The 14,915-nt window shown below is 46.3% G+C and overlaps 1 protein-coding gene across 1 annotated transcript in view; it reads right to left on the reverse strand.

The window, feature by feature from the left end:
- Positions 1 to 645: 645 nt before the first annotated feature.
- LOC127577959 (uncharacterized) overlaps positions 646 to 14,915 on the reverse strand; it is a 48,865-nt gene continuing 34,595 nt past the window's right edge. Inside the window, exon 2 of the mRNA XM_052029666.1 lies at positions 646 to 1,042. Within this exon, the coding sequence (XP_051885626.1) occupies positions 646 to 1,042 (397 nt within the window). The remainder of the gene's footprint in view (positions 1,043 to 14,915) is intronic.

Below are 14,915 nucleotides of genomic sequence, written 5' to 3' on the forward strand. Positions count from 1 at the left end.
CACCCAGAGGGTGGTCAGTATATGGAACAAGTTGCCAGAGGAAATGGTTGAGGCAGGTACAACTACAAAATTTAAAGGACACTTGGACAGGTGCGTGGATAGAAAAGGTTTAGAAGGATATGGGTCAAACCCAGGCAAATGGGACCAGCTTAGATGGGCATCTTGGTCGACAGGGACAAGTTGGGCCAAAGGACCTGTTTCTGTGCTGTATAAACACAATGACTCTAAACTTTTATCTTTTCTTGCTGAACTTTCCTCAAGGTTCAGGACTTCTGTAAAACTTCTGAGGGAAGGAAATCGCTTGTCTTAATTCCATATTCAGGTGAGGCATGTACCAATCAGTGTGATCTGTTAAGCTAAAGATCAGTAGGTTAATTTCTATGCTTTCATTGCCTCCATTCAAGAGGCTACTCCTTCACTGAGACACTATCGCTTGATTTACTCTTCCAGGTAAATTTCGCAAGGCTTTGATCAGGGATTTCACTCTGACCAGCGCACATCAGAAAATTCTGAATGCCCTTGTGTAAATCAGAGGGAGGAAAATTGGGAATGATTTTTCCCTGGACAATGTTCCAACCTCTGTTAGTTCCTTGCAATCGCAAAATTTACCTTTGAAGAGAAGGCGACGGCACTCTTTGTGTTTGTTTAGGTGCTCGGACACTCAGCTGGCTTCATCAGGATCCTCTCAAGGTGCTTCCTGAGGCACCCGGGCAGCTCCTTGGGCTTCTCATTGGCTGGGTCCACGAAGACGAGGGTGGAGACTCCCGTTGTGCAGGCCGTGGTCTCGAACCCCTCCAGTAGGGGGCTGCTGGAACGGCAGCCATCGGAGAGGAGGTCGTAATCCAAGGGCAGAGGGGCTCGGCCCTCTCGGGGCTTGAAGAGCGCCAGCCGGTAGCACACGCTGGAACGGCCAATGCTTTCCACCCCTAAGGCAGCCAATGGGTTCTGAGGAAACATCACGGGCGCGTGGAACGTGCATCGGCAGCTCACGATAAACCCCACTATCGACGAGGTCTGGCGGTTGGCATCTAATCCGCAATACCTAAAGCACAAAGGGGGAAATGACGTTATCACCCAGTAGGATTGAGAGGCACCTACCATGTCACATGGAACTCAGTGAGCCTTCAATCAATGGCTCAGTCAATAGCACTCTTGCCTCAAGAGTCAACTTCCATTGGTCTACCATTGGTGGCTGTTCCTTCACCTGTTCAGGTCCAAAGCCCTGAGATTCCCTCTTAAATACTCCTAATAAGCAGTGATTTTATTGAAATGTATAAAATTCTTATTGGGCATTACAGGGTAGATGTCAACAGGAGACACTGCAAATGCTAGAATCTGGAGCCACAATCTGCCAGAGGAACTCAGTGGGTCGAGCAGCCTGTGGGGGGGGAGAGGTGGAAATGAATTGTTGATGTTTTGGGTCAACCCCTGCATCAGGGCTAAGAGTGGAGAGGGGAGATGGCCAGTATAAAGTGGCGAGAGGGAGTGGTGAGACAGGAGCCTGAGGTGATTGGTGGACTAAGGACGGGTGAAAGATGACAGGCAGGTAGTAGCTGGTAGGGGAGGGGAGGGGAGGGGGAAGGGGTGGAGTTGGGAGAAAGAGGTAGGTGGATGACAGATGGAGGCGAAGACAAAAGAAAGAGAGGCAGATGGACCGAGGTGGGAGGAGGGGAGGCTGAGGGTGCTGGAGGGAGATAGGCAGGAACACAAAAGGACTGCCAGTGCTGGACTCTGATGAGTAAAGGAGGTGAGAATGGGAACCATCAGGGGAGAGGCGTATGGCAGATGGAACCAGAACCAGATGGGGGTGGGGGGAAGCCTCTGGGTGAACTATGTGTGTAGTGGGTGGATGGAACCAGGAGGAAGAGGGGGATGAAGATGGGTCGGAGGGCAGTGGGAAAGGAGGCAAAAATGGGAGGACTGGAGAAGGTTCAGAAAGAGTAGGGGGGGGAGGGAGGGTCACTTAACATTGAAAAAAATCAGTGTTCATGCCATTGGATTGTAGTTCTACCCAGGCGGAATATAAGGTGCTGTTTCTCTAGTTTACGTTGGGCCTCACCCTGGCAGGGGAGAAGGCCGAGGATGGACCAGTCGGTGTTAGTGGGAAGGGGAACTGAAATGGCTTGCAACGGGGAGCCTGGGATGACCATTGCAGACAAAGCGTAGGGTGCTCTGCTAAACAGTCTCCCAGTCTGTGCTTGGTCTCGCCAATGAGGAGAAGGCCACGTTGGGAGCACCAAATACAGTGGACAAGGTTGGAGGGTAGATGTCAAGATGTTTCCATTGGTAGGAAAATTTCAGTCAAGGATACATATTTACAACACTAGGGGACATAAGATCCTTAGGGGGCCTGGCAGGGTAGTTGTTGAGAAGTTTCCACCAGTGTGGGGGATCTGAAACAAGTTACAAGATTAGGGTGATTATTTAAAGCTGAGGTGTGAAGGAACATTTTGTAGAGGTTGGTGAATCTTTGGAATGTTCTTCCCTCAAGGTTGCGGAGGCTGGATCATTGGGGGTATTTGTAGAGTCACAGAGTTATACAGCATTGAAACAGGCCCTTTGGCCCAACTCGTCCATGCTGACCAAGGTACCTACCTGAGCTAGTCCCATTTGCCTGCATTTGACCCAAATCCCTTGAAACCTTTCCAATCCGAACCTGTCTAATGTCTTTCATTGTAATTGTACCTGCCTCTGGCAACTTGTTCCATATACCCACCAGCATCTGTGTGAAAAAATTACCCCACAGGTATTGGTTTATTATTGTCACTTGTACCGAAGTACAGTGAAGAACTTGTCTTGCATACCATTCGTACAGATCAATTCATTACACAGTGCATTGAGGTAGTACAGGGTAAAAACTAACAGAATAAAGTATCAGAGCTACAGGGAAATGTATTGTAGGCAGACAATAGGTGCAAGGTCAAACAAGGTAGATTGTGAGGTTAAGAGTCCATCTCATCGTATAAGGGAACCGTTCAATAGTCTTATCACCATGGGATTGAAGCTGTCCTTGAGCCTGGTGGTATGTGCCCTCAGGCTCCTGTATCTTCTGCCTGACGGGAGAGGAGAGAAGAGAGAATGGCCCGGGTGGGTGGGGTCTTTGATTATGCTGGCTGTTTCACCAAGGCAATGAGAGGTATAGACACAGAATCCATGGAGGGGAGGCTGGTTTCTGTGATGTGCTGGGTTGTGTCCACTGTGTACCCTTTAAATCTTTCCCTTCTCACCTTAAACCTATCCCCTCTAGTTTTAGACTGCCTTACCCTGGGAGAAACACTGACCCTTACCTATGCCCCTCATGATTTTATAAACCTCTATAAGGTCACCCCTCAGCCTCCTTCACTTCGGTTAAAAAAAGCCCCAGTCTCTCCTTATAACTCAAGCCCTCCAGTCCTGGTAACATCCACATGAATCTTTTCTGCGTCCTTTCCAGCTTAAAGGCATCTTTCCTGTAGCTGGGTAACCAGAACTGCACACAACGCTCCATGTAACTACAGTATCATAGCCTTTAGAATAGCTATACATAGATCACTTTAAGGTAAAAACAATCCATCAAAGAAGGACCAATTTCAAAGGGGTGGGGATAGATCTGGCCAAGGTAAAACAGGTTCAAAGACTGGCAGGCAAAACTCCTCAAGGAAGAGGTGATTCAGCTACATTTCCAAGAGAGGGAACGATGGGGCAACCAAAACCAGAGCTTCCTGGGTGACCAAAGAAATAGTCAGTAAAATAGAGCAAGAAGAAAGCACTGTTGGGTTTATAATATAAGTTTAAAAGAAGTATGTAGAGGAAGTAAAACAGGAAATAAGATGGCATAAAGAAAGAATGAGAAAAGGTTGGTAGCAAATATACAATGGATTCCAAAAAAACTTCTCTAAGGATGTGAATGTGGGTAGAGGGATATGAGACAAACATGGACAGTTGGGACTTCCTTCGATGGGAATCTTGGTTGGCATGGGCCAGTTGGGCCAAGGGGCCTATTTGCATGTTGTATGACTCAATGATTCTATGACTCTAACAGGAAATGAATAGGAAAAGGAGGTGTGAGGCTGACGAGGAACCAGCTAGTCAAAAGGAGGGCTACTCACAGAGACAGAGGGATGGCTGTCTGTATCCATCAAGCAGGCAAGGAAGTGCAGTGGTTAGTGTAACGCTATTACAGCGCCAGCGACCCGGGTTCAATTCCGGCCGCTGTCTGTAAGGAGTCTGTACGGTCTCCCTGTATCTCTGTGAGTTTCCTCCAGGTGCTCCGGTTTCCTCCCACATTCCAAGATGTGCGGGTTAGGAAGTTGTGGGCATGCTATGTTAGCGCCGGAAGTGTGGCGACACTTGCGGGCTGCCCCCAGAACACTCTATTGCAAAAGATGCATCTCACTGTGTGTTTCGATGTACATGTGACTAATAAAGATATCTTTACCAAAGAAGATGGTGTTGCTAGAGTCTCAGCAAAAGAAGATGTAGTTTAGATTCTAAGTGGGCTAACAATGATAAAGGGGAGGTGCCAGAAGGACTGGCTGCACTGAGAGTACATGAACCAGATGGGGTAAATCCAACTTTATCCAGAGTGGGAATTGGGGTGTCTTTGGCTGGGTTGGAGTGTGGTTAAGATCAGGCACGATCAGAATTTGGGGAGTGTGTGTACCTGCAATGCAGGAGGTGTTCACAGAGAAAGGGAGGGATGAGGGATATGAAAACGAGGGTGAGAATTTTAAAATCGAGGCGTTTACCAGAGCAGGTCAGCGAGCACAGGAGGGATGAGTGAGAGAGACAGGGGGTGGCAGCAGAGCTTTCAATGACTGCAAGTTTACAGAGAATGGAACGAGAGGGGATGTGATGTGAAAGGTAGACCTGGTCCTCTGCTCTGTTTTTTAATGAAACCCTTTGTCCTCTTGTAACTTGGAATAAATGAAAGTAATTTCCTGCCCAGACCCGGACTCTTTGACAATAACTGAAGGCTGGGTCCAGCTGCAGCTAAGTCTTGGCCTTTCACAGTGACGTGCACTCAGATTATGGAGAACATCTCCAACTGCTGGGAAAAGAGGCAGCTTTACTGCATGGATTTATTGTGGAATTAAATCACCAGCAACCTAGTTCCTTCCTGGTTTTGACATCACCTCTGTATTTGTCCTTATCAGATGACATACCCTCGCTAATGTGATGCATATTCAAGCTCAGTACAGTGATCACTATCCGCTATCCACCAGCAGTAACACAATGGAGCAGGATTGCCTACACAGGCTTCCACTGGTAAATTCCCTCAGCAAGAATGTACTGAGATCCTTTTCAGCAGCTGGAACTGTATCCAGAGGGAACTACACACAAAATTTTGTCTGTCTTCAACTGCCCTATGCTCTAAAAATCCCTTTCTAAATGTCTCTGCTGGTTAGACCTGCCCCTTCAATAGAGATTCTAATTTCTGCATCTTTTTGGTTGTCTGTGCTAATACTCTTTGTGGATTGATGTTTGATTGAAAACGCTTTATGGGATGTTTCATATTGTTAAGTATGCCATATCAATGCAAGCTGTTGTACCTGAGGTACGCCAGGCAGATTCCTCCCTGGAGCTGTTGTCACCAGCACCGGGAACTGGAGTTACAAATGTTTTAGTGAGAGCAGGGTGCTCCTCCTGCTGCATTGGGCTTCAACATCATCGAGTCACAGAGACAGGCCCTTCGGCCCACCACGTCCATGCCGACCTTTTTGCCCATCTGCACTAATCCCATTTGCCCACATTAGGACCGTATCCTTCTATACCTTTCCTGTTTAAGTACCTGTCCAAATGCCTCTTAAATGTATTAATTGTACATATCTGATTCCTCCCCCTCCTCTGGCAGGGCATTGCAAATATCAACTACTCTCTGTGTAAAAAAACTTACCCCTATGATCCTCTTTAAAATTTCAACCTCTCATCTTAAAGCTACACCTTCTTGCCTTTGATACCCCTATAAGATCACAAGATCACAAGACAAAGGAGCAGAAATAGGCCATTTGGCCCATCGAGTCTGTTCCGCTACCTCACCATGAGCTAAACTATTCCTATCTAGCCCCAATTCTCGGCCTTTTCCCCATATCCCTTGATACCTTGACTAATTAAATACCCATCAATCTCCTCCTTAAACACCCCCACTGATCGGGCCTCCACACCTGTATGTGGCAATGAATTCCTTAAATCTATGACCCTCTGGCTAAAAAAATTTCTCCTCATTTCTGTCCTAAACGGGTACCCTCTAAGACTGTGCCCTCTAGTCCTGGACTCACCCACCAAGGGAAATAGCTTAGCCACATCTACTCTGTCCAGTCCTTTCAACATTCGAAATGTTTCTATGAGGTCCCCTCTCATTCTTCTGTACTCCAGTGAGTACAGTCCAAGAGCCAACAAACGCTCATTGTATGTAAGCCCTTTCATTCCAGGAATCATCCTCGTAAATCTTCTCTGAACCCTCTCCAACATCAGTGCATCCTTCCTAAAATAAGCGTCCCAAAACTGCACACAGTATTCCAAATGAGTTCTCACCAGTACCCCTTAGAGCCTCATCAACACATCCTTACTTTTATATGTTATACCTCTCGAAATGAATGCCAACAGAGCATTTGCTTTTCTTACTGCCGATCCGACCTGGCGGTTAACCTTTAGGGTATCCTGCTCAAGGACCCCCAAGTCCCTTTGCACTTCTGTACTTTGAATTTTCTCCCCATCTAGATAATAATCTGCCCGTTTATTTCTTCTTCCCAAGTGTACAACAGCACATTTCTCAACATTGAATCTCATCTGCCATTTCTTTGCCCATGCTCCTAAACTGACTCTCTGCAACCTTCCTGTTTTTTCAATACTCCCTACTCCTCCACCTATCTTGGTGTCGTCTGCAAACTTAACCACAAAACCATTTACTCCATAATCGAAATCATTGCTATACAGTGTAAAAAAAAGCGGCCTCAACACCGACCCTTGCGGAACATCACTGGTAACCAGCAGCCAACCAGAACAGGATCCCTTTATTCCCACCCTTTGCTTTCTGCCTATCAGCCAATGCTCCACCCATTCTAATATTCTTCCTGTAGTTCCATGAGCTCTCATCTTATTAAGTAGCCCCTTGTGCAGCACCTTATTGAAGGCCTTTTGAAAATCCAAGTACACAACATCCACAGCCTCTCCCTTATCCACCCTACTTGAGATTTCCTCAAAAAACTCCAATAGGTTGGTCAGGCAGGATCTTCTCTTCATGAAACCATGCTGGCTTGGAGCTATCTTGCCTTGCACCTCTAGGTATTCCATAACCTCATCCTTGAGGATCGATTCCAATAACTTTCCCACCATCAATGTCAGACTAGTAGGTCTGTAATTTCCCTTATGCTGCCTCCCACCTTTCTTATACAGCGGAACTACAATTGCGACCTTCCAGTCCTCTGAAACCATACTGGAGTCTATTGATGCCTGGAAAATTATCACCAATGCCTCCACAATCTCTTAAGCCACCTCCTTCAGAACCTGTAGGTGGACTTCATCCGGTCCGGGAGACTTATCTATTCTTAGTCCATTTAGCTTCCCGAGCACCTTCTCTCTAGTAATCTCAACTGAACTCAGTTCTACCCCCTGAGACCCCTGACTGTCAGGTATATTGCCGGGGTCCTCCACTGTGAAGACTGACGCAAAATACTCATTTAGTTCCTCTGCCATCTCTTTGTTATCCATTATAATCTCTCCCGCACCGTTTTCAATTGGTCTTATATCAACCCGTGTCTCTCTTTTACTCTTCATATATTTAGGTCTTCAAGACATGTCCGGCAAAGGGTCATTAACCAGAAGGCACACATTCCAGGTCACTGACAAAACTGCCAGGAGTGACATGAGGTGACATCATGTTGCATCTATATAAAACTTAGCTTAGGCCAAACTTGGAATAGCGTGTGCAATTCAGCTCATCCCATTACAGGAAAGATATGGAGGCTTTGGAGAGGGTGCAGAAGAGGTTTACCAGGATGCTGCCTGGATTAGAGGGTATGAGCAGTTGGATTGTTTTCTCTGGAGTGTCAAAGGCTGAGGGGAGACCTGATAGAAGTTTATAAAGTTTATAAAGTTATGGAGAGGCTTAGACAGGGTAGACAGAGAGAATCTTTTTCCCAGGATAGAAATGTTAAATACTAGAGGGCATGCATTTAAGGTGAGAGGGAAAAAGTTTAAAGGAGATGTGCAGGGTAAGTTTTTTACACAGAGAGAGATGGGTGCCTGGAACAGGCTGCCAGGGGTGGTGGTGGAAGCAGATATAATAGTGGGGTTTAGGAGGTTGTTAGACATGTGAATATATAAGATAAGATAAGATATTTATTTATTAGTCACATGTTCATTGAAACACACAGTGAAATGCATCTTTTTGCGTTGCTAAGAATGTGCTGGGAGCAGCCCGCAAGTGTCGCCACGTTTCCAGCGCCAACATAGCATGCCCACAGCTTCCTAACCCGTACGTCTTTGGAATGTGGGAGGAAACTGGAGCACCCGGAGGAAACCCACGCAGACGTGGGAAGAACATACAAACTCCTTACAGGCAGCAGCGGGAATTGAACCCAGGTCACTGGCTGTAATAGCGTTACACTACCGTGCCAGGGAATGGAGGGCTATGAATCATGTACAGACAGAAGAGATTTAGTTTAAAATGGCATCGTGTTTGACGCAGACATCGTGGGCCGAAGGGCCTGTTCCTGTGCTGTACTGTCCTATGGAGGTGATGGAGCAAAGTGTGGTCTGGCACAAAAACAGAAAATGCTGGAGATACTCAGTAGGTCAGCCTGCATCCAAGGGGAGAGAAACAGAGTCAACGTTTCAGGTGTCAGCAAAGGCAGTGGGAGCAGTTCAACACCAACTTGCAAAAGGAAAATGGAGAAATACTAGCAGGAGATATAAAATACAGGCAGCAGAGTGGGATTAATTGGATAACGAAACACCAAAGAGACAGCATTGGTGCGATGAGCTGAATGACTGTGGTTATGATGAGCCAGACCTCATTGGGAACAGTCACAGGCAGTAGGGAGATTAGATGATCAGTCTCCTACACCCTGTCCGTCAGGAGATGATGGTGTTAGTCAAAGGATGCTTGAAGCAGCATAAATCAGCACCCATCACCACTGCCCTCTTAGGAAATGAGGTAACAGAAACGAAGGTTGTAGATTGTTGAAGGGTAATTTCGAAGGTATTAAGGAGAATTGATTGGGGAATGAGAGAACAGTTCTTTCCACTTGCTGGACAGGCTACAACTGTGGGCCAGGCCTCCGGCCTTTCATGAGTTAGGAAATTCTACACGTGGTAAAAGGTTGAAATTCCCTTCCACAGACATGTTCTGGCACCGGGGCAACTTTTAATTTTACATTTTTGTTAATCAAGGGACCTGGATCAAAGACTTTTACAGAATTTGGTCAGAGGTCCGCCATTGGATGGTGGAACAACCTCAAGGGGTGAAATGACCTCCCATTCCTACATTGTAAGTTGTCGGACATCTGTGCTGATAACCATACCCCTCCCCTGTAGCTGGTGTCTAGACCAGCACTTATCTCTGCTGCCCTCCAGCAGTCGATGTTTCCCACTCCCATTCTGACCATGTCTGTGTCTCCCACACTGTTCCATAAAAGCCTGACATGAGCCAGAGGAACAGCACCTCACCTTCCATCTGGGCACATTGCAGCCTTCTGGACTCAATATCCAATTCAACAATTTCAGATAACTTGTCTCCCTCTTTGTATCAGAACTGACTGTACAATCAGATGGACTCCTGACCTCACAATCTACCTCGTTAAGGCCTTGCACCTTATTGCCTGCCTGCACTGCACTTTCTCTGTAGCTGTGACACTTTATGTTCTGTTATTGTTTTACCTTGTACCGCCTCAAGCTACTGTGTAATGAATTGATCTGTACGAATGGTATGCAAGACAAGTTTTTCACTGTACCTCAGTACAATAACAAACCAATTCCAATTTTTCTCTCTACACTGACACACTGCCTGATCTGCTGGGAACTTCCAACACTCCCTGTCTGGTTTCTGACCTGCATTTCACAGCCCTTTGTTGACTTTCTCTCTCTCTCTCACCACCCTCATTAATCTGTTAACCAGACTCCTCTGTAAACATCGTAATCAGCAACCTTGGTCTCGCTCTATCGGAGATATTCCCTTTGTCCTGTCCATCTTTCCCGCATCCCCTCTGCAACTTTAAAACAAACTTGCTTTCTCTCTTCCCCAGCTCTGGTTCTCAGAATGTTAATTCTGTTTCTCTTTCCACAGATGCTGCCTGACCTGCTGAGTGTTTCCAGCACTTTCTGTTCTTGTTTCTGGGGGATACCCCTCCTGTTTTCTTGAAACCACTGCTGTGTGTTTTTCAACATCCACCTCATGGGGCCTTGGTTAAATGTCTCATCCAAAGGTACGCACTTCCAGCAGTGCAACACTCCCTTGGTACTGCACGACAGCCCACATCACGTGCCAAGCATCGGAACTGAGCTCAAGAGCACAGAGTTCTATCCACAGACCCACGGCAGACACCCAGTGGTGCGGCATGTAGGAGAGACATTACGGTATCTCTTCCTTTAAGCTCCCTTCAGCTGTTGCCAGAGTGCACCATGTCCACCAGTAAACCTGAGGTCATCTTGGCCTCAAAGGCAAAGCGAGTGAATGCTGCTGGGGGCGTAGGGCAGGTCAAGTAAAAAAAGGGGATGACAAGGATCCCCGGGACACTCAACCCCTGTCCCGCTCCAGGTCTTTGTGCCCACCCTCTTCACCCAACGGTGATAGGAAGCCCTGAGACCATTGTTAGTGGAGATGACCGCACTGTGACTGGTTGCCATTGATGGAAGTGGTGCGGTGGGTCCTTAATCTCACTTTTTAGCACTTCTGAGTAATTAAGTGAAAGGCTGTGAAGCTGAAGAGAAAAGGAGAGCGTTGACAATATGGGGTAACCCTTGCATAGACTCATAGAGTGATACAGCACAGAAACAGGCCCTTTGACCTACCAACTCCCCACCAACCATCATGTAACAACCCACACACACCCTAAATTAAGTCCCTTTTTTATTCTCCCCACATTCCCAGCAACCTTCCCCCGATTCCATCACTCACGCATACACTACGGGCAATTTACAGTGGCAATCTGGAGACGCAAGAGACTGCAGGTGCTGGAATCTGGAGCAATAATGTACTGGAGGAACTTTGTGGGTCGAGCAGCATTTGGGGGCTGGGGAGCAAAACGAACTGTTGACATTTCGGGTCGAAACCCTGCATCAGAACCTACCAACCTGCCCATGTTTGGGACGTGGGAGGAAACCAGAGCACCTGAGGGAAACACACGGAGTCACAGGGAGAACGTGCGGACTTCATACTCAAGACAGCGCTGAGGTCAGGATTGAACCTGGGTCACTGGAGCTTTGAGGCAGCGGATCTACTGGCTGCACCATTGCCCAGAACTTTAAACACCTGCAGGAGCGAAGGAGTAAGGAGCAGTACACTCTTGCAACACTGGAAGGACCTGGGTAGCATCTTGATGTGCCTCCACTCCCGATGCAGTAAGGTAGTTGGGAGGCTGTACTGGGCCCCACTCCTACCTCTTAGACCAAAAGCTGTAGGTTCAAGTCCCACTGCAGAGATCTGAGCACTAAATCTAAGCTGACACTTCAAAGCAGTCTTGAGGCTCTTTGAATTTAGGACCATGAACTCTACATAGAAAATAGAACATAGAACAGTACAGCACAGGAACAGGCCCTTCAGCCCACGATGTCTGTGTCGAACATGAAACCAAATTAAACTAATCCCTTCTGCCTCCACATGTTCTATATCCCCTCCATTCTCTGCATATTCATGTGCCTATCTAAAAGCTACTTAAATGCTATGATCGGATCTGCCTCCACCACCACCCCTAGCAGCACGTTCCAGGCACCCACCACTCTCTGTGTAAAAAAAAACTTGCCCCACACATCTTTAAACTTTCCCCCTCTCACCTTAACCTTTGCCCTCGAGCATTTGACATTTCTACCCTGGGAAAAAGATTCTGACTGTCTACCCTATCGATGCCTCTCATAATTTTACAAATTTCTAATCCAGTCTCCTGTCAGCCTCCAGAGGAAACGGACCCTTTGTACATCAAGACACACAGTGAAATGCATCTTTTGCGTAGAATGTTCTGTGGGTAGCCCGCAAGTGTCGCCACGCTTCCAGCGCCAACATAGCATGCCCACAACTTCCTAACCCATATGTCTTTGGAATGTGGGAGGAAACCGGAGCACCTGGAGGAAACCCACGCGGACACGGGGAGAACGTACAAGCTCCTTACAGACAGCAGCCGGAATTGAACCCTGGTCGCTGGCGCTGTAATAACGTTACATTAACCACTACACTACTGGGCCTGCCCCTAAAGAGCGAATGCATAATGCATACAAGGAATCCCAAGACTGCATCCTTCAGGGAGGCTCCTCCTGTATCCAGCCAACTTTTATCCTTCAGTAACAATGATGAAAATGACCACCTCTTGCACTACCACGGACTTGTCTCTGATTGTCTTTTTTTTGCACTAAGGCCTTGTTTTTGCAGTCTTTTTTTCTCTCTCTCTTCACTGCCTTGTCTAATTTATGTATAACTTATGTTCTGTGTGTTGTCTGTACCTATGTGCCTATGTTGCTGCTGCAAGCAAGTTTTTCATTGTACCTGCATCTCACCCATCCTTGTGTTACATGACAATAAACTCGACTTGACTAGTAGATTTACCGGTTATTATCCCATTCTGCAATGCACACTTTTCTTCCTGGTTTCCTACATCGCACAGTGACAACGCTTCAGAGAGTACCTTGTTGGCTGTAAAATATGAACGGTGCAATTTCTTTCTGTGGAGAAAGCCTCAGCAACGTCAACGCTGTCAGAGGGCTAGGCTTGGAAAGGGTTAAGAGTAGCAGCCAGCTCAGAGTCTCATTTACAGAATAAGTCTGGCAGCCTCAGCACAAGAGCGGCTTAATGACATAAACTGAACCTATAATACATTAACCTATTATTTGAGCCTGTTTCCTTCAGCCTATTAAAAGTGACCAGGTTATTGTAAGGACAAGCTACGAATGAGTTCTTCCAAGTGAAATACTACTCAATGCTCAATGTAATTACTTTAATGCTATTTTTTAATATCATATCAGCAAATTACATTGAGTCCCCATAGTGACACTTGTGTCTCTGGGAAAAAGAATTATTCTACTGTGTTCTTGTCCCCTGGGAAAAATCAAGTCCCACAATTGGCTGGGACATTCCGGCAATTAGTTCCCTAGCCGTGAAAGAGCATCAGCCCACACGACGCTCAGACAAGACAGGGGAATGAGACCGCCACTGTACCCTGAGCTTCAAGTGCACCCTTGTTTACAATATACTTCAAACATGTGACGTCTCCTTCAGTGATTATAATGAACAGGGGAGAAACCCTCCCAGAGCACTCACTGTGCCAAAGATGTGGTCACAATTACAGTCCCAGTGGTCCTATATGCGTTCTCCTGTCTCACTTATACAGGATCTCTCTATCAAAGTCAACAGCACAAAAGGAGGCCCATTTTGCCAGTCCTGGTTTGTGCCTGTCTATCCAAAGTGTGCTGCATTCTATGGTAGTCCTCAATCCCAAATTGGCAGTGGGGGAATTGACACTGACAGGGGGTTCCGGCTCTGAATCGCAGACACCACGTCTTCCCACCTGGAGTGGAGGGACCACCTGTTGGAGATGCCTTTAGAATCATAAGAGTCATACAGCACAGAAACAGACCCTTCGGCCCAACTGGTCCATGCCAACCAAGATGCCCATCCAAGCTAGTCCCATTTGCTCGTGTTTGCCCCATATCCTTCAAAGCCTTTCCTATCCATGTACCTGTCCAACTATTGTTAATTTACCTGCCTCAACCACTTCGTCTGGCAGCTCATTCTATATACATCACATCCTCTTTGTAAAAAAGCTGCTCCGATTAAACCTCTCCCCTCTCACCTTAAATCTATGCCCTCTAGTTCTTGATTCCCCAACCCTGGGGAAAAAGACTGTGTGCATTCACCCTACCTATGCCCCAAGGAGAAATATCCTAGTCTGTCCACCCTCTCCCTACAACCCAGTCCCTCCAGTCCTGGCAACATCCTTGTAATCTTTTCTGCACGCTTCCCTCACTATGAGCTTCTTCTTTGTAGCTGCTGTCCACTGGCACTCTGGGCCAGTTGTGTGTGGACACTGACCTTATCCTGCCCTGACTTGATTTGGCCTTCACCCCACCTGTTTGTCAGCCGTGGCTCAACCGGTGGCACTCTCAGAAGGTCACAGGTTCACAGATGTAAATCGAATGTGGCTTCTTTGACACATATGTTTTGGTCCTGTCCTCTTTTGGAAAAATATTGGAAAGATATTTTTAACATTATTTCAAATGTATTGAGGATTGATTTACAACCTCACCCTATCACTGCAATTTTTGGTTTACCAAGGATAGAATCTGGCCATTTATCTGCCTCCGCTAACCGTATGATTGCCTTTGTTACATTAATGGCCAAACATTCCATTTTGCTTAAGTGCAAGGATCCAATACTCCCTACTACTTTTCAATGGTTCTCTCAAACTATATCATGTTTAAACTTGGAAAAAATTAGAAGTGGTACTGCTGATCCTTTGCTTAAATTTGAGGAAGTTTGGAGTCCATTTATTCAATATTTTCACATGATATAGATCCCCTTATAATAACCTTTCAATTTAGAGGAACAGAGTTGACGACATAATATTGCTCTGTTTCTACTGAGAAATTTTAGTCCAGTTTTTTTTTCTGTTTTCTGTTTGCGTTTTTTTTCCTTTAGCTAAGTTTCGTTTGATATATTGTTTATAATTTTTCTTATTGTTTTGGGGATTTTTTTTCTTTCTTTTATATTTTATAATAAATCTTTTTCTTCT

Source organism: Pristis pectinata, chromosome 14 (genome assembly GCF_009764475.1).
Source record: "Pristis pectinata isolate sPriPec2 chromosome 14, sPriPec2.1.pri, whole genome shotgun sequence".
NCBI classification, from domain to species: Eukaryota; Metazoa; Chordata; class Chondrichthyes; order Rhinopristiformes; family Pristidae; genus Pristis; species Pristis pectinata.